The sequence below is a fragment of the Parambassis ranga genome, chromosome 21 (assembly GCF_900634625.1).
Source record: "Parambassis ranga chromosome 21, fParRan2.1, whole genome shotgun sequence".
NCBI lineage: Eukaryota > Metazoa > Chordata > Actinopteri > Ambassidae > Parambassis > Parambassis ranga.
The window spans coordinates 21437213-21458373 of record NC_041041.1 but is presented as its reverse complement, the minus strand read 5'-3'; the positions used below and the strand labels follow the sequence as shown (position 1 = coordinate 21458373).

The 21161-nt window shown below is 41.8% G+C and overlaps 2 protein-coding genes across 2 annotated transcripts; one reads left to right on the top strand and one right to left on the bottom strand.

Moving 5' to 3' along the window:
• Positions 1-3001: 3001 nt before the first annotated feature.
• Positions 3002-20346, top strand: gcc2 (GRIP and coiled-coil domain containing 2). The gene is made up of 24 exons (XM_028393143.1): positions 3002-3183; positions 3571-3639; positions 3791-3875; positions 3954-4027; positions 4116-4220; positions 4305-4809; positions 4879-6716; positions 6828-6897; positions 7000-7100; positions 7233-7331; positions 8324-8443; positions 9301-9465; positions 9659-9763; positions 10548-10710; positions 10947-11047; positions 11257-11334; positions 11433-11570; positions 12593-12714; positions 12956-13132; positions 13247-13455; positions 16224-16451; positions 16709-16848; positions 18429-18630; positions 18841-20346. The coding sequence occupies exons 1-24, from the start codon at positions 3178-3180 to the stop codon at positions 18912-18914; spliced, it is 4974 nt and encodes a 1657-aa protein (XP_028248944.1). The 5' UTR covers positions 3002-3177; the 3' UTR covers positions 18915-20346.
• On the bottom strand, positions 16926-18014 carry tmem223 (transmembrane protein 223). The gene has a single exon (XM_028393144.1). The coding sequence runs from the start codon at positions 17932-17934 to the stop codon at positions 17071-17073; it is 864 nt and encodes a 287-aa protein (XP_028248945.1). The 5' UTR covers positions 17935-18014; the 3' UTR covers positions 16926-17070.
• Positions 20347-21161: the final 815 nt, after the last annotated feature.

Below are 21161 nucleotides of genomic sequence, written 5' to 3'. Positions count from 1 at the left end.
CCTGACTGCTTGGCAAAATTCCTACAGAAGACAGGCGACACATCAGAGCTTTGGAGGTGGATGACGGCATCCTTTGCATACAGGTGGCTAAATCCAGCATTAGAGTTTCAGCTATGATGAAATCAAACTTGGTGAAAAAAATGACCTGGTTGAAACTATGTTTTTGGGAAGAGGAGACAGCATCTGTACAGGATGTTTAAAATGTGGAGTAAGCACTCGGAGGGACAGCAATTTGAGAGGAGGAGGAGGAGGAGGAAGAGAGGAAAACGGTTGTAATCAAGGCTGGGTGCTAGTCTAAGTGCAGACGGATGCAGGTTGTGCCCGTGGTCCTTGATGAAGTGCTGTTCTCCTGCTGAGCCACCAAACTATTTATATACAAAACCCCTGACAGCCTATGGGCATGGAAGAGAATACTGCTCTCTCATCCTAATCACTCCATCCCTCCATCCCTCCACTCCACAGAAACAAGGGCAGACATTTACTAGACATTAAACTTAAAAAAGACAAAAATAAAGTCAGGCTATTTTATTTAATAAAAAAAGGCTTAACACAAGCTATGCTCACCTGTTTTCTTTGGTCTTCACACAACCTGAGATTCAGATCATTGGGGATCACTGGATCTACTGGATAAAACTGTAGATACAAGGATAAGAGAATAAATGACAAAACAAATCTTAGAAAAAAATGATAATAGGAGAAAATGTTTTGATAATGTTGATATAAGATTAAAAATTATATTTATTCATAATAGTAAGAAGATATTTAAGAAAGATAATGGCATTTTCTTGGGATGTTTTGCCTCTAACCCTTGACATAAAGCCAGTAACATTAGGTGCCTACACAGCATCTGCACTTCTGTAAAAAAAAATCTTTCAAAATAATAATAAAAAAAAATCATAATGAGCTGTTGAATTGCAGTGGTGGTTTGGCCTTCAACATCAATTCATGCACGATTTGTTTCTGAATGTTCATAAAAGTAGAAAGTGTATTAATCTCCCATTTACAGCATGTATAGTTGAGTAATGACACCCAGGCACTGACAGATTGCCTCCTTGTCTGTTATGACACACAGAATTAACTAACCTGTTGTGTAAAGAGCCAACCTTATTAACAGCTGCACAGGACGTAATGGCATATTCTGTCATCTTTCAGTCGACTAAGCTTCGGTCATTTATTAGAAACCCTGCACTCTCCGGGTCTGTAGTGAAAAGAACAATCTGAGAGGTTCAGTTCCCACATTAATACATTAAAATGTCAAAGCTATATGTTAAAATGTCAACCCTATTAATGGTTCTGCCAGTCTGCTGAGGTAAAATGTCAGCAAGGAAACAAAAACAGGACACAATGCAATGTGCAAAATAAACCCTTAGTAAAGGTGACGGTCTTCGTGTTTCAGATAAATGCAAATTCAAGGAGGCAGGTGGGAATGAATGAGCACTGCTAATAGAGGGACTAGTGTTCAAAGATTGAGGGCATTAGAAAGGAGCTTGTGGAGTCACATCCTTGAAGCTATAACGTCTTAAATTCACCTATACACATTGATTATTATTAATCAGCTGTCCCTGTTGTTTGGGGTTATTTAAGCTTAAATTAAAATCACAGTGTTCTTACAGTGAAATTGTTGTTTTTCCCAGAGATAATCAACAACTCTCTTTCCAAGGCTTCTGAAGGGCCCCCAGTGAGAGGCTTCAATCACTCTGTGGGAGTCCGTGACATAACCACCCCACCCCTTAAAAGTCACCTTTTCCTGATTGGGTAGGAGCTTGAGTGCAGTGGAGTGGAGGAGCAGGTGGAGAAAAAAGGATGACTGTGTTGTCCTCTTCTTAAACGACACTGACTGATTTTGTTAGGATAGGTGTGAAAATTATTAGCAATTTATACATTTGCAAAGTCAGTTTTTCCACTTCAAAGTATAAAAAGTCTTTCCTACCCAAATGTTTAAATCAAAGAGAGGAGGCAGAGAGAGATGAATGTAGCTTTCCACGCTAGTTTGAAATGTGGTTGCTGTGACAAAAGAAAAAAGTGAGAGAGCGATGGAAATAAAAGAAAGACAGAAGCATGAAGGAGCGTCTGTTGCTCCTCCTGATAGACCCAACCAGGTCATTCATTACTCCCTGAACGCCAGCCAGTGTCAGTTATATTACTGCAAAGCCGTTCCTGACTGACGGCCACGAGTGGGGGGAGAAAAATGGCAGCAAAATACTGCTCCATGCCCTGGGAGAAAACAAGGGAGGGGCCGTGATGGATGGGTGTATTTGACCCAGGCGGGTTGGAAGCAAAGATGGGTCCCTTCCAGATGAGACAGGGAGTTGGCAGAGTCTCTGCCCCTCTGTCCAGAGCATCCCAGACTTGTCAGGATGAGAGGCATCTCGCTAAGTTGCCTCCGTCAGTGCTTCTATCACTCGTGTCAAAACAGACGCTCTCCATATTCAACAGATAAACTGGACCTCACGTGATGGGAATACAGAAGCTCAGCTCAGCTCTTCGCTGTGTTCATGACAGCCCTGAAGTCAGCAAGAGGGCAGAAACCACCAACCTCTCTACAACAGTCCCCAAAACAACATCATTGTAGCAGCATGCAGACAGCTTTAGGATGAGCACGGATGGCCTCATGGGCACAGTGATGTAACAGGTTTTAGGCTCAGGTATGGAAGGAGTGCAGCATTTTCTGACTTGATTATACTGTTCGCTGCTTATTCCTATTGCACAGTAAATAGATATGAATGTACTGTACTTTGGCAATGAGATTAAAATGTAATTCCTTGACAATGGCAATCACTCTTGATTAATTATTATTAAAATAATGAGGACACTTATATATCCAGACTTTTAGTAACATGTTTCACGTCTTGATAAAAAAAACCCTATCCAAATTATCAAAGATATAATTATCTTGTCACATTTAAACTTAAAATTTTGGGTATGTTGATATTTTATCTTGGGGGCGTGGGGTAAGTGAAGCTGTGACGTAACTTAGAGAACGTCACATGGCTGACGATTGCGGAAGCAAGCGAGACCTTTAGCTTGTTATCTCAAAACCAAAACAGAGGAAATATTCTCGTTTTAAATCGCGGAGGGATCGGAAATAATCTTAGATATTGATTTGACTCTCGAGTTAAATTACCTACTTTCTCTCCGTGCTTGAGAGACGACTGATAAGTATCTAAATCGACTGAGATGGAGGTAAGTGTTCAGCGTCGTTAGCTTTAGCCTGTCTGCCAGAACTCAGTATTGCATCTTCAAGTTAGCCTTTACAGTCCTCTGTCGTGTTGTTAATTGCTACTTTGAAATAGATGTTTACAGTGAGCACCGTTGGAAGCAAGCGATAGTACCATTGTATTAAATGTAAGAAAGACGCATGAGCTGAACCAGGAAAAACACCACGCTGATAACGCCGAAAAATGGGTTGTAATAAATCCGAACATGTTAAAATGTGCTCTGTCAGTTTTACACTTTGGCAAATAATCAGAGCAACAGCTGCCACTCTGGAATATTATCAGCCGCATCTGTTTGGCAAAGAGGTGCAAGAACCTGTACAGTCAACATCCTCTGTTCTTCCACTGTTCAAAGGACCCTGGTGGAACTGGAACTGAGTCAGTGACTCCATCACCAGCTGGAGCAGGTGGACCCAAGTCAAAGGTAACGTGAGCCTTAGGATCATTTAGATTTTAAACCTTGCAGCTCAGGATATCACTCAGAAACGTCTCTCCTATGCATGATCTTGTTAGAGTTGTTCTGTTTTTAATATAGCAACTTTCTGCTATATTTTTACTTTATTCCCTGCTCTCAGCTGGACATGCTGTCCAAAGATGACCTCATCAAGTTTGCCAAAAAGCAGATGGCTGCCCTCCAGAAGCTGAAGACAAGCTATGCAGGTAGCTATAAATGTTATTAAAGCTTATATTTGTGTAAATGGTTAAACGTTTTTGATGTGCATGTTTTTGCCTTTACAGATTTGGAAAAAGAAGTTGAATCTCTAAAACAGCAATCCAGTAACAGCAGTTCAGACGACTCTTCTTTGATACAGGTTTGTACAGGTTTGAGTCCCTCTGTTTTCATGCTGCACTTCATTTTCATATCGCCTCATGTAAAACATGTTGGTTTGTGTGCAACAGGAGCTAACTGAGAAAATGGATGCATTGCTGCTGGAGAAGGCAGAAACTCAGCAAAGTCTTGCACTGACCCGTAAAGATCTAGAGAAGATTAAGCAACAAGCAAAGGTGAAATACAACATAGTTATTCCAGATGCATGTTTAATGTTTAATATCAGATTGTCGTAACTACATATCTGATATTTTGTTCAGAATGATCAAGCGGCGCTGCAGACTGAGCATGAGCATGTGATAGATGACTACCAAAAGAAGATCAAAACCCTGGAGAGCAAAATTGAGGAATCCAATAGCAGACACCAGGAAGATGTGGCCCACTTCCAGAAATTATTGCAAGAGCGAGAAGAACAAGACAGAGAGAGGGAGAGTGAACGAGAAAGAGCACACCAAGCAGAGAATGCCACTGCAAAAGAGAAAGCGGAAGAAGTCCATCGTAGCCTAGAAGCACACCTGGAAAGCCTTCGAGCTGAATTAAAAATGATAAAAGAGCGAAACTCCCAGGAGGCTGCTGAGCTAGAGGAGAGCCACCAAAGAGAGCTAACCAAGGCCCAGCAGGAGGTGGAGAACCTGAAGGAGGAGCTGGCTCAGAGGGGTCTGCAGCATGAGGAAGAAATGAGAACTCTGGAGGAGGACTATGAGATTGAGAGGGAGCGCCTCTTGTTGCTCCACGAGGAGCTGACTGAGCAGCTTGCTCTAAAAGGTACAACAGCATTTTAGTTCAATTCACTTTGAAATGACAGTTTCTGAACTAACATTACCCTTTTTTCAGATAGTTTCCTCCAAGACGTGCAGGAGGAAGATGAGGAACCTGCCCGTGGTTCAGGCATTGCCAAAATGCTGGAACTGTCTGCTTGTAGTCAGGGAGACTCCAGCCATAATGATGGAGAGGAGAGTGAGACCAGCAGATTGAGAGTTTCACTGGATGACCTTCAAGCCCAGAACACCATGTTACAAGATGAGCTCACTCTGCTCAGCAATGTGAAAGGTGAGCTTGAGGCAGAGCTGGAGAGGGCCAAAGAAGAGTTCCAGATGGAGAGAGAAGAGCTGGAGTTTAAAATCAATGAGCTGCAGATGACCAAGGACAACCATAACCCTGCCGAACCTTTAATTACTCTGGATCCTGACCAACAAGAGGTCCCTGAAGAATCTAAACAGCTGGTCACCAGTCCAGCCCAAGACCAGGACTCCCTGAATCCTGAAGAGGAGCAGAATTTGGACCAGAACCTGAGGAGTCAATGTGAGGCCTTGACTGGAGAGCAGGACTCTGCACTAGCTGAGTGTCCGCACATGAGAGACATACTTCAATGTGTGGAGACAGAACTGGGAGAGAAGCCAAATGATGGTGTCTTACTGCACAAAGCCATGAAGGAACAGGGAACCAAGGCTGTACAAGACCTCCAGGACAAGCTCGAACAGCTCAGCAAGGAGCGGGATGAACTGTTAACAAAGATGAGGGAGGCTACAGAGGAGAAAAACACTCTGATGGAGACTGTGGAAGGCCTGAAGCTGAAGCTTGACATCCAGGAACTCCCATCCTGTGACCTTGAACAGTCTGTGGTGGATCTGACCAGGCATAATGAAGAGATTCTTTCCCAGCTGGGTATGAAGGAGAACATGACTCAAGATCTGAAAGAAATGGTCACCACACTGACTGAAGAGAGAGACAAAATACAAACTCTTCTGAAGCTCAGAGAAGAGGAGGTGCACAAGCTGACTGATGAGAACGCAAGAGAACTTGGGAATCTGCTGGAGGAGAAAGACAGAGAGGCACTTTTGCTGAGAGACAAAAGGGAGAAGGAGTTAAGGAGCTTGAAATTAGAAACAGAAAATGAAGTTCAACATATAAAGGAGGAAAGAGAAAAGATAGAGAGACGTTTGAAGGAGGAGTTGGGACAATGTGAGAAGATGGTTTCTGATTTAGAACTGACTGTGAAGGAGCTCTCCTCAGAAAAGGCAGAGCTCCAAGAGAAACTGAACGCAGCCTTCTCTGGTCTTTCTAAGGCCCAGGAAGACATGGAGCTTTTGAGCTCTAAACTGGCAACTATGGAGACTCAGCTGGAGCAGGAGATGTCTGAAAAGCAAGAGCTAGAAGCAAAGGTGAATTCACTTACCGAGCAGGCAGAACAGGCCTGTGCTTCTATGAGAGGACTGGAGGAAGTTCGGTCTGAAGAATTAAAAAAATCAACAGAAGATATCAAAGATCTCCAAACACGCATTGAAGAGCTGGAGAAGGAGAGAAACCTGTTGTTGAGGAGTAGCCTTGAAGAAACACAGGCAGAGAGAAAGTTAGAGGAAGTGCAACAGGAGTTCCAGGCTCACATCAAAGACCTGGAACAGGAGAAAAACATGTTAAGAACAAACATGGAGGAAGTAGTGAAGGATGCTGAGGGGCTGCAGAGAGACCTGCAGGACATGAAGTCAGTTAATGAGAAGATTAGTGAAGAGAACCAGAAACTACTGGCTCAGATTTCTCTCATGACTAAAGATGAGGAGGAGGAGGGGAGCAAGGTGCAGAACATGGAAAAAGAGTGCAGAGAGTTGAGAGACCAGCTGACGGACCAGGAGAGCCTTATTTTACAGATGAGGAGTGAAATGGCTGCTGTCCAGGTGAGTGCCTGTTTTCTATCAGTTATAGCAATAGGGTTGCATATGATAGTAGTGCTAAACAAAACAACAACAGTAACACGTCGATAAGTAATTTGGGGTGTTTCTCTGTAGTCTCAGCAGTCGACCATTCAGTCTGCTTCCTCTGAGGAAAATGCCTCCAGTGAACTCGCAAAGAAAATAGGTTTGGACATGACTGTCATTTTTTACTATTATGTAAAGTGTATATCAGTGTGTAGATTGAATTTTTAAGCAAGTTGTGTTATGTACCCTTATGTCCCCTCAGAACTCTTGGAGAAAGAACACAAAGAAAAGGATGACAAGATGAATAAAATCAAGGCTGTTGCTGTCAAAGCAAAGAAGGAGCTGGGCATCAGTAAGAAAGAGGTAAATATCAGAACTGCGAAATATCATTAATCCAACATCTTGAGCACAGTAGATACACAGAGATTCCCTTTCATTCATCTGCTGTTAGTTACAGCACGTGGCTAATAACACAGTTTCTTTCTTTCCTTCCAGGTTATAACCCTAAAGGAGGAAGTAGAAACCTTGAAAGCAGAAAGGGAGAGAGTAAACAATTCCATGAAGGATATCATCCATGGTGCAGAAGGCTACAAGGTAACTGTAATCCAACCTGTAGTTTCTGACCGAGACACCAGGTAGTGTAACACATTCAGTTTGAAATTTAGTTGATCAGAAAGAGATCCAGTTTAAGTCAGGAAACCATGAGTTTGTTGGTAACCTGTTAACAACAATGCATTATGGGGTATTTAGTGCATGCTGATAGAAGGTGGGCAGTGTCTAAGTGAAGCTATAGAGAGGACTGCTGTGTGAGCCATCTTTCATAATAAAGAAATAATGGAAAATTCCTACTGGAAAAATAGACATTCTGTCCTCCATGTTTAAACGGAACACACCGTAACAGTACAATACTTACAATTGTTTGTATATATTTATATTGTATTATATCTAAGTCCTAAAAAGATGTGACTGTTACACTTTTATACCGTTCTTTCAGTTGATCTCAGATTCACACTGGGTGCATACTTTAGTCAACATTCAAGTTATCAGCTCTAAACATGCTTTGTTTTGTATATATTATATATTATTTCTCGTGTGTACTACAGATTTTCTTGCATGTGCTGCTATAGTGCTACTGCTATATTTTTATCTTGTTCTGCCTTTCCTCCATTGCTCATTATGTATCTTGGTATATCAGATGTTATTCCAGCTGATGGACAGTTAAACCATTAGTTTTACTTCAAATCAGCTACATAATTTAACTTAAGGTTTGATTAAACATTTGATTAGTGCCAAGTGTTCCTAATATAGTATGTTGCTAATTGGCAATTGGAAGAAGACTTTCTTGAAAACAGACGCTGTGCGTAACATTACTCCCAGTGGTCTCCTTAAACAGCCCCCAGACTGCACTGTGCTTTATGACTGTGTCTCCATTAAAGAAGAAACCACTCTGTTGTGTCTAATGAGCATTTTGTCCCATGCTAAAATGTAAATTCAGCCAATATTTGAGATGCATAGTGTTTACCTTCACTGAGCTGTTCAGCCGGTTTCCAGTAATGAATATTGAAAGCGTGCGTGTGTGTGTGTAGAACCTGCAGATAGATTACGACCGGCAGACAGAGCAACTGGATAAAGAGAGAGAGAAGGTGGAGGCGGCAGAGAGACAGATTGCTGAGCTGACCAAACGACTCAGCAGTGCTGTCACACAGGTAAAAACAAATACACACTCAATCATACACTCTCACTAACAGACACACAAACCACCCTCACCCTCCAGTAAATCTAAGCAATGGCACTTTGTCCACCAATGCATCTCTGCAATACTTATCGCATAACTCAGTTTCCATGTGATTTAGAGGGAACATTTTAGCCCACAGCATGTCACCCAGCTATATCTGACAGCACAGGCAGCCCCATCAGATGGGACTGGGTGAGCTAGGGAGAAATTGTATATATATATATATATATATATATATATGTATACACTCCTTTTCCCAAGCTCATAACTGTCTCTTTCCAGTGAGAGAGCAAGAAGCAGGTAAATGGAGCGAGGTATAGCCTCCATCTGCTGTGTGCCAGTGCTTTTTCTGAATCACAGGTTTATTCTTGTGTGTGCTCATGGTTCTCAGGGGGTGCGTGCTGACTGGAAGTAGTCGGGGAGGACGCCTGGACATCTCTGTTCACCAATCATAGTTTCAGTGTTTGGTTGACAGACGATGGGGGGGGGGGGGGGGGGGGGGGGGGGTAGCTTTCTGCAGTTGCTGGTGGCTCAGTGTTCCTTGCAAAGAAAGCCCACAGAGTCTGCTGCTGTCAGATGTGCATGAATGGTTTTTAAAGGCGTGCTTAACATCCTTCTAATTTAATTTAATGGCACTCAGTCGAACTCTGCAGAATGAAGTTAAATTGAGTAGACATTGAGTAGAATAGATCCTTGAGGTTAAACAATACTATGGTACAAAAGTTAGCGTTCACATTTCTTTACTTTGTTAAACAGAACATTAAGAAAAGAAGTTTGTCTCAAACTCTATATGCATGAGGTGACACTAACATAATAATTCTTTTGTAGATAGAGACACTGAGCAGTGAAAAAGAGGACATCCTGACCGGTATGGAGACCCTGAGGAGCACAGTGAGGCAACTTGAGGCCAAGAACCAAGAGCTGCAGAGGCAGACGGCGAGTTTGGACAGAGAGCTGCTGGCTGAGAAAGCAATGAAAGAACAAAAGCTCAAGGTGGATATTTTGCTTTTAAGGTTTCTCTGCTGACCAGAAGTCGCTGCGACCTATGTTCCCTGTATTATTTAAGTAGAAGTATCTTCATGGAACAAATCATTCTCTTTACAATATAGAATGTAAACTATGTAGATGTGGCTCTTACAGCTAAAAGAAAAGCCCTCTGTATGCATGTGTCTGTGTGTCTCTCCAGGAATTGTCATGTGCTACAAAGGAGGTGGAAGAGCTGACAGCTCAGCTCCGCAAGCAGCAGCAGCAGTCTCAGCAGACTGCCCAGGAGCTGGAGCAGCTACGCAAGGTATACACACACACCACGAATAAAACACACAAAGTGTCTCTCAGACTCTCGAGCGTCTCAGAGGGCCTATCCGGTCAAGCGACTGAGCTGGTGATGGCCGGCCTGCAGCTACAACAGCGCCTCACAGAGAGCAGTTCTAGCCCACGGTGCAGGAGCTGCTGTTACTTTTCCATTAGTGGAGACCCACATAGTACAGCAGTATACATGAAAGCTGCCCTTAGCTCTTACCCTGTCCTATGTCCACTTTGTGGAACAGTCTGACAAGATCACCGTTTTGAATGATATATTTTAGAGATACAAAGAAGTGGAAAGATAAAATACACATTAAACAAAACCTTACAGTTTGCTTATAAATTGACCTCATAGCAAAAATTAGTTCAAAGGCACAGGATGTGCATTTTTGTTATGCACTACCTTTGGTGAAAAAAAAATTCTGCAGCACATTTTTACACACAATTTTATTTACATCACATTTGAAGTCATTGTGTGTCATTGTGTGTTCTCTCAAAACATGTTTGACCAGCTGGTGTGCCTGAGCAGTTGGATGAGCGCTGTCTTTTGCTGATGATCTGCTGCTCACATCACACCTACTGTGCAGCCACAGTGTAAATCTAAAGGTTACACCAGTTACACATATGCAGATTTCTTAAGGACATGCAGTCTGTTGTATGTCTGTGCTTAGCAGGAATTTTTAAATGTCTACCTTAAAAAGTTCAAAATAAGTCACCTGAGAGATATTCGTTTTGTTCCTTTTCAACAAAATGTGTGGTGACTGTGCCCGCAGGAAGCGCAGCAGAGTTCTCTGCTGGACATGGAGATGGCTGACTACGAACGTCTGGTGAAAGAACTCAACACCAAACTCTCAGAAAGAGAGGAGTATGCTGAGGAGTTAAAAACCCAGATAAACACACTCAGTCAGAAGGAAGAAACACTCAAACACGAAATTGGTATGGATTTCATGTTCCTATTTGCACAAAAATGCTGCATGAACTTCTGGTTGTTAATGAAATGGGATTTTGGCTAGATGATAGTAAGTTCTCAATAGTAAATACTCTATATTGGAAAATGTCCTTAGATCAAAAATTCACTTTTTAATTTAATTTAAATTAAAAAAAAAAAAAAAAAAACAAGCTTTCTGTTTGTGAGCATGTTCATGTGTCTCTTCATGCGTGTCTGTCTCCAGAGGCTTTGAAGTCCCAGCTGGACCAGGGGGAGGAGAAGACCTCTAAGATGAAGCAGCTGCTGATGAAGACCAAGAAGGACTTGGCTGATGCCAAAAAACAGGTCTGTGTGTGGATCTATGTGTCTGTACGTGTGTCCCAAAGAATTACTGTGTGTAACATTGCTGCATGATGAATGTGAGAAGTGTTATGCAACCACATGTGGGCATGATTGCGGGAATAGTTAATCATTTGTGTGTGTTAATGTGTTTGTGTAAACAAGTGTATGCATTTCATTTTTCATGATGTTTGTGTATGCATGCATATGTGTAGGAAGGGGACCTCATGGTGCTGCAGGCCTCTCTAAAAGGAGAGCTGGAGGCTAATCAGCAGCATCTAGAAAGCGCTAAGGTAGAAAACTCCAGCAAACCAGTCCATACCTTTAGATAAAATATTGCATTTGGCATCTCACGATTTTTCTAAAATTCCTGCGTGTTCTGTGCATCTAGATTGAGGTGTGTGAGCTGACAGGCGAGTGCCATCGTTTGCAGGAGCAGCTGAGGTCTGCTCTGGAGCAGCAGCAAAGAAGCAGCAGCTCCCTGCAGCAACGCATACACAGTCTGCAGCAAGAGAGAGACACTGCTAAGGTACACACTCAATGTTTCTCTATTTTGAACACCTTCTTACACACACACACTTAGTACTCCACCAGAATGTATTGCTTAAGGGCACATGAGCAGTAACCTTCAAGGTGCTGTTGCTATGTATCTGAGTCACATCTGACTGATGAAATCAGGCAGCCCCAGTTTATGCTCAGTACTTGAAGGGTGTTAAATAAGGCTGAGACTAATGAACCTTTTCATTATTAATCCTACTATTATTTTTGGTTAATCATTAAATCTTTAAAATGTGTGATTGTCATATATTAGTGCCCTAGGTAACAATTGGTAATTGCCTGTCTTATGTACCCAAAAGGACCAATGTATTTAGTATACTCTGATATGAGCGGAACTACAATTATAACTAAAATTGATGTATTATTTATTTAGAAATTAAGACAGTCTCTTTTGGTATTAAAACGATTACACCATATAGCTGCAACTTTTCCCCCAGAGCAAGGGTTAAAACAGACTGCTGTCCAGTTAGTGGAGGATTTCAGCCAAATGGCAGATTCATACTTCTTACAGGAACTCAACAGCTTTTTAATCCAGCAATTCTGCAAGTCCAGCTAATCATTAAGTTGGTTGACTCTGCTGATTAGACTTTTTTTGCCCATAAAGAGTGTTGGAAAGAACAGAAATGCACATTCAGTAGAAAAATCACCTAAATCTATAATTATAATATGCACGTGCAAGCTGAAACACAAGAATGTTTGAGATGGGTGTGTTTTCCTGTTAAAATGTATATTAAAGTTTTAATCACCGGAGTCCTTTACCTGGTGATGCTTGCCTATGTGAGCTATGTGAGCAGCAGTCATCAAAGAATATTATTCATCATGGCAAAGATTACTTTACTTACTTTACTTTACTAAACTTCTACGACAAGAAATAAAATGTTCTTAAAGAATCGTCCGTTTTTAAGAGTTGTATCTACATTTTTTTGAAACAATAGATGTTGTGTTATGATATTTTATGTTACGTGTGTGTGTGTGTGTGTGTGTTGATTCCAGGCTGAACTTTTGGCAACAACAGGCGAGTTTGAGAGTTATAAAGTACGAGTGCACAATGTACTCAAACAGCAGAAGAGCAAAACTGTTTCCCAGTGTGAAGGAGACTCTGGCAAACAAGAGAGGTATGCTCAGCAAATGACAAAAGGCTTTTCCCTGCATGTTATATGATATAACCTCCGTTAAACAGTGATATAACTGCTGTGTTGGTCCGGTTCTCTAGCTCACTGGGTTTGAAATGAAAGGTTAACAGACAGACTTCTAGCACCAATTTGGTGGTGTTCACATTCAAGGGTGCAGCATCCAGACCCAGGCAGTCTAAGTCCTCATATGTGCCCCAAAGTGAGTGTCTGGCATGTCTTGCAGGGAACAGTTGTCCTCACAGGTAGAACAGCTGAGGACCAAGTTGGTGGAGACTCAGCAGAATCTCCAAAGCAGCACAGCAGAGCTGCAGCAGCTCCAGGCTGAACACGACACTCTCTTAGAGAGACACAATAAAATCCTCCAGGAAACAATCAGCAAGGAGGCCGAGCTCCGTGAGAGGTGAATCACAGTTTTTGTTCAATTATTTTGTAGCACCACGTTATTAACATGTTTCTCACGCTTCTGATGTTGTCTCTTCATCAGACTGTGTGCTTTCTCTGTCTCCACCACCAGGCTTTTGTCATTGCAGTCAGAGAATGTGACCCTGCGCTCAGACCTGTCCCAAGCTCAGGCGGACCTGTCCTCTCAAGTTGAGGCCCAGCGGCAGACCTACAGGGAGCAACTGAGGAAGCTGCAGGACGACCACCGGGCCACTGTGGAGACAGTGCAGGGCCAGCTGACCCGTGTTGAGGAGCAGCTCTTCAACCTGCAGAGCCAGAACAGTAAGCATCTGGAATTTAAACAGTCCTGTTTAAAAGTTTTTGAAAGTCTTAATGTTAGGCATATACACCTCAGACAAACGACAACATATAACATTTTTTCACAATGATATTATTTATTTAGCATAAATGAAGCCAAAAGGAAAACAACAACATGTAGGTAATACAAAGTTACCTCGTGGTTTAACAGCTTGTAGATCCTTCATCAGTCTCTCACATTATTGTGAAGAATTTTTGGTACTTCTTTACAACATTCTTTCAGTTCAGTTCGAGTTTTTGGACATTCACTTATGCACAGTCCTCTTAAGGTCCCATCACAGTATTTTAACTGATTTGAGGTCTGGACCATCATCTGGACCAAATCATTGCAAAACTTTAATTCTTTTATTTTTCAGCCATGCTGATGTAGATTGTAGATTGTTTTGGATCATTGTTCTGTTGTATGACCCGGTTTCACCCAAGCTTAACTGTCAGACAGATGTCTTCATATTTTCTTTAGAATACTCTGGTGTACAGAGGAGTTCATGGTCCACTCAAAGACTGCATGGTGTCCAGGTACTGTGGCTGCAAAACAAGCTTGACAGTCTGTATGAGGTGTTTCTGCTTAACTGCAAACAACTCCACTTTGGTCTCATCTGTCCACAGGACATTGTTCCACCAGTGTTGTTCTTTGTTCAGATGCAGTTTAGTGAACCTCAGTCCTGCTTCCATGTGCTTTTTAGACAGAAGAGTCTTTCTCCTGGTAACCCTTCAAACAAACTGTACTTGTTCAGTCTTCTTCTAATTGTGCTGACACATTAACACTGAGCATGCTCAGTGAGGACTGTAGACTCTGAATTTGCTGGGACGTCCGCTCCTGTGAAGACTTGACAGCTGTCTTGAATGTTTCCACTTGGGAATAATCTTTCTCACTGAAAAGTATTAAATGTTTAACAAGGTCTGTACACCTGCTGATACTCAGTTCATCAAGACTGATGATGAGCAGCACTGCTCACCTAATTAAATCCTATGGAAGCAGTAAGAGAGGACGCAGTGTTGAACACATTTATTTCTTTTTGGTTTCATTTTTGCTAAACAAATTATTATACACAGTAAAAAAAGTTCTGCTGCTGCTTGTCTGTGGATGTAGTTGCTTAATACTAAGACCCACTACAACTAGATGATTTGATTATGAACATGACTCTTAATAGCTCTTTAATAGCTAAGTGTTACAGGTTAGGTGTTGTCTGCCATGTTATGTCTATCATAAGTAAAGGTACTCTGATGATACAAAACAGCTTCACTGGATAACACAGCATTCAGGGTGTGAATAACATGTAGCATGTAAAGAAATCCATCAAAGCATCAAGTAGCTTATAGTGTCTCAAGTTTGTCTTTTCTTTTCACTTTTCCTGTCTGTGTGAGGAATGATGGTCTACAGAAGGAGAACAGTGGAGTGGGGTATCAGTGTGTTTATCGGTAAAACAGCACTGAGAGCTCATTCATCACCTCCCACACAGCTGCCCTCTGGAGTCAAACAGCAAACACACACATAGTAATGACCAGGAAAGCCAAGTGTGTATGTGTGCGTCTTCTCTGTCACGTCAGACTGGCCAGGTGTTGGCATGGTTTCCTCAGAGCTGTCCCCGCCTCTCAGTGTGGCAGACAGCTCACTGTGGCATCTGGAGAGACTCATCATTAGTGGCTCGCAAATGGATGCCAGGATTAGCTCGATATATGGCCTCTTTTCTGAGCCTCTTTTACCACTGTATTTGGGTTTAATGGCTACTAAAATGTTGAAGGATTCAGTGTTATGATGTGTTTTACTGACCCTATTGGATACCATAAGTCATAATAACCAATAGGTACGGAACATGGATTTGTCATCTTGTTAGGTGTAATATGTGCTTTCATTTTAACATTTAAACAGTACATAAATACACACTACAAATACTACTTATACAGCTCTCCATTTGTGTTTGTGAACAGTATAAATCTGTGGTTTCCAGTATTATGTCCATAATCCTAATTTTTACCATTTTTATTGCTTCATAGACAATTTCAGTCTGACACACCATATCTTGAATCTCTTTCCCTGTTTGATTGATCCCTGAATATAAACTTTATAATAAGAATTGTCAGGAGCAGGAAGTAGTGATGGAGCACATAACACAGGCTAAATTGTCCATTGTCTGATTGGCCCAATCAGGTTTGCTTAATGAAGCTTTCTACTACTCTGATCAGATTACAAAAACTAGTCTTACTGTAATGTATTCACAGACAACAAATGATGTGGTGTGTAGCAGGCTCTCTAACCAGCTGGCTGCATGATAACGAAGGGCCCAGACATGATGTTAGGATGTGAGTGGAATGGTTAGAGGTCTGTCCCCCTGGTTCGGGTTCATCAATCACAATCCTTTTCGTTTGTCCACCCACTGCCTCCAGTGTGTTATCCTTCCCCTCTCACTCTAGTCTTCACACTGCTCATGCCAGCTGAGCTGGGTAAACGCTGAGGTTGTCTGGTGCCCCCTCATGTTTCAAATGAAGTAGGACACTTACAAACAACCACTGTATGAAGTATGAAGAATCCAGAGGTGGTTTTTCCACAAAAAACAAAAACATAAAAAACTTTTATTTTCAGCTCCGAAAATGTTTTATTGCTCTCATTCATCTGAATGAATAAAATGAAAATCTATATTTCTTTTTTTAAATGTAATCCTAAAGTTATTGGAATGTCATTTTATATAATTTAAATATTTATTATAAACTTGTTCTTCTACCCACCCATTCAGGCTCAGTGCAAGTCCAGTCCAGCCGGAAGCCCCTTACATCAGACCTCCAGCGTAGAAACACAGATCAGAACCAAGCAGGATTAGGACTGATGGCCCTGAGCGAACTGCAGTCTATGGCTCGGGAGGAGGGCGAGGGCATGGAGACCATTGAGACCGAGAACTCCTCCCCTGCTCTCACACCTTTACCCTCTCTGGAGCAGCTCCTCACATCTCCTGACCCCAAACAAGGTGCGTTAGAAAACAGGGGTAAATACCCGTTTTATGACCCTATGTTCATTTTTTAAAGGTTGGATTGCAGTTTGCTTAGGTCTCAACTGCTATATTCTGTCTCTCTTACCATCATCAGTATAGAACTGTCATTACTTCAGGCAGGAATAATAACATACTGAGGTTTACATTTGTTATTCTAACAAATCATATACAGTTATTGCCAACACACTGATTATGAGGCATGAACTAGAGCTAACCTTTATGTGTGTTTCTAGAGCCATTTGTATGGACAGTCGCGCCAACCAAAGAAGAGCTGAGTGAAAAGCTGATCACAGCCACTCGCAGCATGGAACACATGAACAGCCTACTGCATGAAACCGAGGCCACCAACGCTATTCTCATGGAGCAGATCACTGTATGTATGAACACTAAATTATACACAGAACACCATGATGTTGACTGGTTTACTTTTACAGTGCTTCTAACCATATATTAGAAATTTCTCTGTATTTGAGAGTGTGGAGACACCATCGATTTTATTTAAATGTGCAGATCAAAAATACACTCATTAGTTTGACAACCAAGTCCCAACTCAGATGTTTCCAGTGGTGTCCAGTAATAATGTCCGTATCACAGCCTAAAATGGCCGGTATGCACCAACAGTGACATCAAACAGCCTGGCGTTGTTCACAGTCCCCTCTTTGTCCAGAAGAAAGTACAACCTGTATCCTTTAATCTTGAGGGGAATGTATGAAGGGGACTCCTGTCTGTGGGCGTGACAGGCCACCTGGGACAGTGGGACTGTTATTCTCCTTCCTTGGCCTGGTCTCAAGGGCGACTGTGTGCAAACTGTCACCATCTTCCCACCTTGATGTAAAACCACCTTGAAAACAGAGCGCCGGCAAAACAGAACCCCGAACCCGGCTATCCCTGCTCCTATTGCCAGGCACCCGAGCGTAAAGCCGTACCTCCAGGCGCTAGACCCCAGATTCATGTCAAAGCTCCACATCCCAGCCAGACCCGTGGTGGTGCTGCTGCTGCTGGTGGTGGTAGGGACCTTTGCTTTCTCCTTTACTGAGGTGCGACTGGTATCTTTGAGTCCGGTGTAGGCGAAGTCAGCCAGGTATGTCCAGAAGATGAACTGTCCACCGCAGAACAGCGACAGAAGGCGGAAGAAGCGAGTCCTGTCGTGCTCGAACAAGGTGACATCTCTGGGCGGTTTGGCGAAGCTGCAAAGGCCTCGGCGGGGTGTCAGCTGGCGGCCTGTACAGACAGATAAACCGCTGCACAGTCCCGAGGCACCGCACTGACTCTTTACACCGCTTTTAAGCAAAGCCACCCACGTGTTACCAAAGAGTCGGATTTTCTGCTGTATGTCCCCGAGTCGATGCTGCCTGGTGGAACACCGCAAAGCCGCACACAGGAGGCGCTGTAGTCCCATTTTTAGCGTAAGATGTAAAACCTTTAAACTACGACAGTTTAGCTTTGACTGCACATACATCGCCTTTAACTCTTCTTTCCCAAAGCGCAGGCCTTCTGTGGCACAGAGGGCGCCGCCATACTTGTTATGTGTGACGTAAGTCGTTTAAGTACGGAAAGAAGCGCGGGCCAAAACTAATGCTGCCGTTAGACGCTCTCTGTGCATATTCCAAAATTTCTTTTTCTTATTATGATTAATGCTCGCATTTCTGATCGAATAACGACCATATTCAATGACAGTGTACACCAAATAATTAAGAACTGCTTTATCATTGTATTTATGGAGCGATTTTTAAACGAGATGTTGATAAAGTTTTGATTAATGTTTAGTTACATACTTCTACCATGTGTTATTAATTACTATTTTTTTTAAAGTTAGAAATATTTCTGTTATTATTATTATCATTATCTTTAGACATTAATCAAAATGATTCCTCAGTAAGAAATGAATAATGGTATACAGGTTTCAAGGCAAGCTTCAGTGATTAAATGTTGCTGGTGTTGTCTACTTCATAGCTGTTGAAAAGCGAGGTGCGTCGTCTGGAGCGAAACCAGGAGAGGGAGAAGAGTGTGGCCAATCTGGAGTATCTGAAGAACGTACTGCTGCAGTTCATCTTTCTGCGGTCAGGCAGCGAGAGGCAGGCACTTCTACCTGTCATTCACACCATGCTGCAGCTCAGTCCAGAGGAGAAGAGCAAACTGGCTGCCATCGCACAAGGTAGGCACTGTAGCAGGAGGAAAGCAGTAATCTGTCCACTAACTGAAGAGCTTCTAATCACAAGGCTTGTATCTGTAATATCGTTTTAGTGGTTGTAGTTCATTTGTGCATTTACATGTTTGGTCTACATGGATATAACAGCTACAGGATATAACATCCTTATTGCCTCAGTAATTTCTAACCTAAGGTATTTTTTGGCTCTCTGTGCAGGTGAGGAGGAGGGGACCGGGTCTCGGGGGTCAGGCTGGTCTTCCTACCTCCACAGCTGGTCTGGGATCAAATAAATTTGATGACCAAAACAACTGAGAGTACAGTGCAGAGATGTTACTGAGCCCTTTTGTCTGTGAAGTCCTGCATTATGCAGAGACACTGTACATTTAAAGAGGAGCAACTGGCAGGTCAAAAGGGGGGCATTTTCTAATGGAGTAAGAGAGGACCAATGAATGTATCAGTAAAGAAAAGGTGTGGAAGACATATTGAAAACCAAAACAATCAACACAATTGATTTGAATTTGCAGTGCAATAGGTTTATTAGTCTCTTACCAATGAATGTTAACTGTGACTAAGTTTGGTTTTTGTTAAGCTTACTTTCTAACTGTTGACATGTACATTTATCTATAGAAACCTTAGTAGTTATATCAGTTCCTTGAATAGGGGCTCATAAGGCATTATAAAGAATTCCTAAAATAATACATGATTTAAAACAGGTTTATATTATGTTCAAATCACAGCCTTACATTCCATGTGTTGTTAATAAGTTGAGAGAAACAGAATAAGTGAAGGGAGGAAACACATACTGAAAAATTACCTGAACTAATTTTCATATGTTTAATTACTTAAAGTTTTTCCTTGTGCCTCTGAAGGGGTTGTGTACGTTTTAACAACCATTGTTGTGTTTTAGCTTTTCTGGTACAGATCACACATACTTTACATTTCAGTTATTATCAAGGGCATTCTTACGTAGACTATTGATTGTGGGTGCGTTAACTTAGAGTCAGTCATTTTCTAAAAATCAATGTGTTACTTTCTTGGCACAAAAATCACATCTGCTTTTACTTTTTTACAGGCTGTTGCTTGGAAGGTAAAAAAGGAAAGATACTAAAAACATTAAATGCAGCATGCTTTGGAGAACATCAGCAGCAGCGGTCAAACATATCGCTGATGTTTCTGTTGTATCATTAATCTCAATGCAGTTAGAAAGGATGCAGGTCCAACATGATGGACAGGTTTGACAGTTATTCACTAATGCCTCACATTCTTAACTCAGGACCAGAAGCATTTTAATTCACAGAGGTTTATTTCAGCTTAGCCCATTTTCATGGTTGGTTTGTTCTGACGGTAATATCAAATGATTATTTTCATTTTTCTGTATATGTCTTGTGATTGATTTATGGTTCCTGAAGCTGCTGTGATGCAGTTTAATCACAGAGCCAATGACAGCAAGCACATGTGTCATATCATAAACTCTGACCCCTTCTTGAAAAAAGGCAAACACTCACAGACATCCTCCCTCCTTCCAGCTTATAACATCTTTACACATACTATGAGGAATCAGCCTGTTCTTATTCCAGTGGCAGCTTCTTTTGGGATTCATTTTGCATAAGTGACTGTATTTCTATCCAGGCTTTTATATTTAAGAGAGGTTAAAGTCGGAGTGGTGTGAGAGATGACTGTAACTCTAAAATCTGTAGAATAAATACATTGAAGTTCCTTGAAGTTTGTGTGATGTAAACATATAAGGGTGATTTTCTTTTCATTTATTTCCAAAATATAAAAAAATAAATTAACAAGATGAGAGTGATCGCTGACCCATTCAGTTCTGCTTATTTATTAATTATGATGGTTTTTGATGAAGCTAATAATCTGCATCATGAGCTATGCCAGACTCAGTGTTTATTCCCCCCTCTCCACCTTCTGGATTGGATGCCTTGGGTTTCTCTGGAGGTTCTCCTCCTCCCTGAAGGAGGGCAGAGGGAGTAGGGACATTCCTTTTAAGGAAATAAATGTGGTTCTTGTATCATGATGCAACCGGGGGGGAGGAAACGACACATAATAGCCACTGTATCTGTCAGTAGTCTGGGAACAGGGAAACATACTGTTATGGTCTTACCTCCGGGGCAATATTCACCACTTACTGTTATCTGCATTCTACCAAACATGTTTTTCAGTTATTTTATTTATTTGAAAATTTCATTTTGTGTCATCCGTTTTGCAGATTGACAGCAGACACTTTCTCTCCAAAGTTGGCCACATAAATGTAATAAAATCAATTTAAAGTGATTTTTTATTAGCGGGCACGCTGGCACCCACCGGCCATATTGAACTTCTGTGCAGTTTTCCAAGAGTCGCATATGAAAAGTCAGATTTTCCATCTATCCATAAACTGGTGCTTCCAGACAATACCGCAGGACTACTGCGCAAGTACACGCAGCAGCCGCAATCTGACTAATAACATGTGTAATGTGCTGATACAAAAACAGACCTGGCACTGACTGCACAGGGCGGGTCTTCCAGTTTCCTGCTAGTAAAAC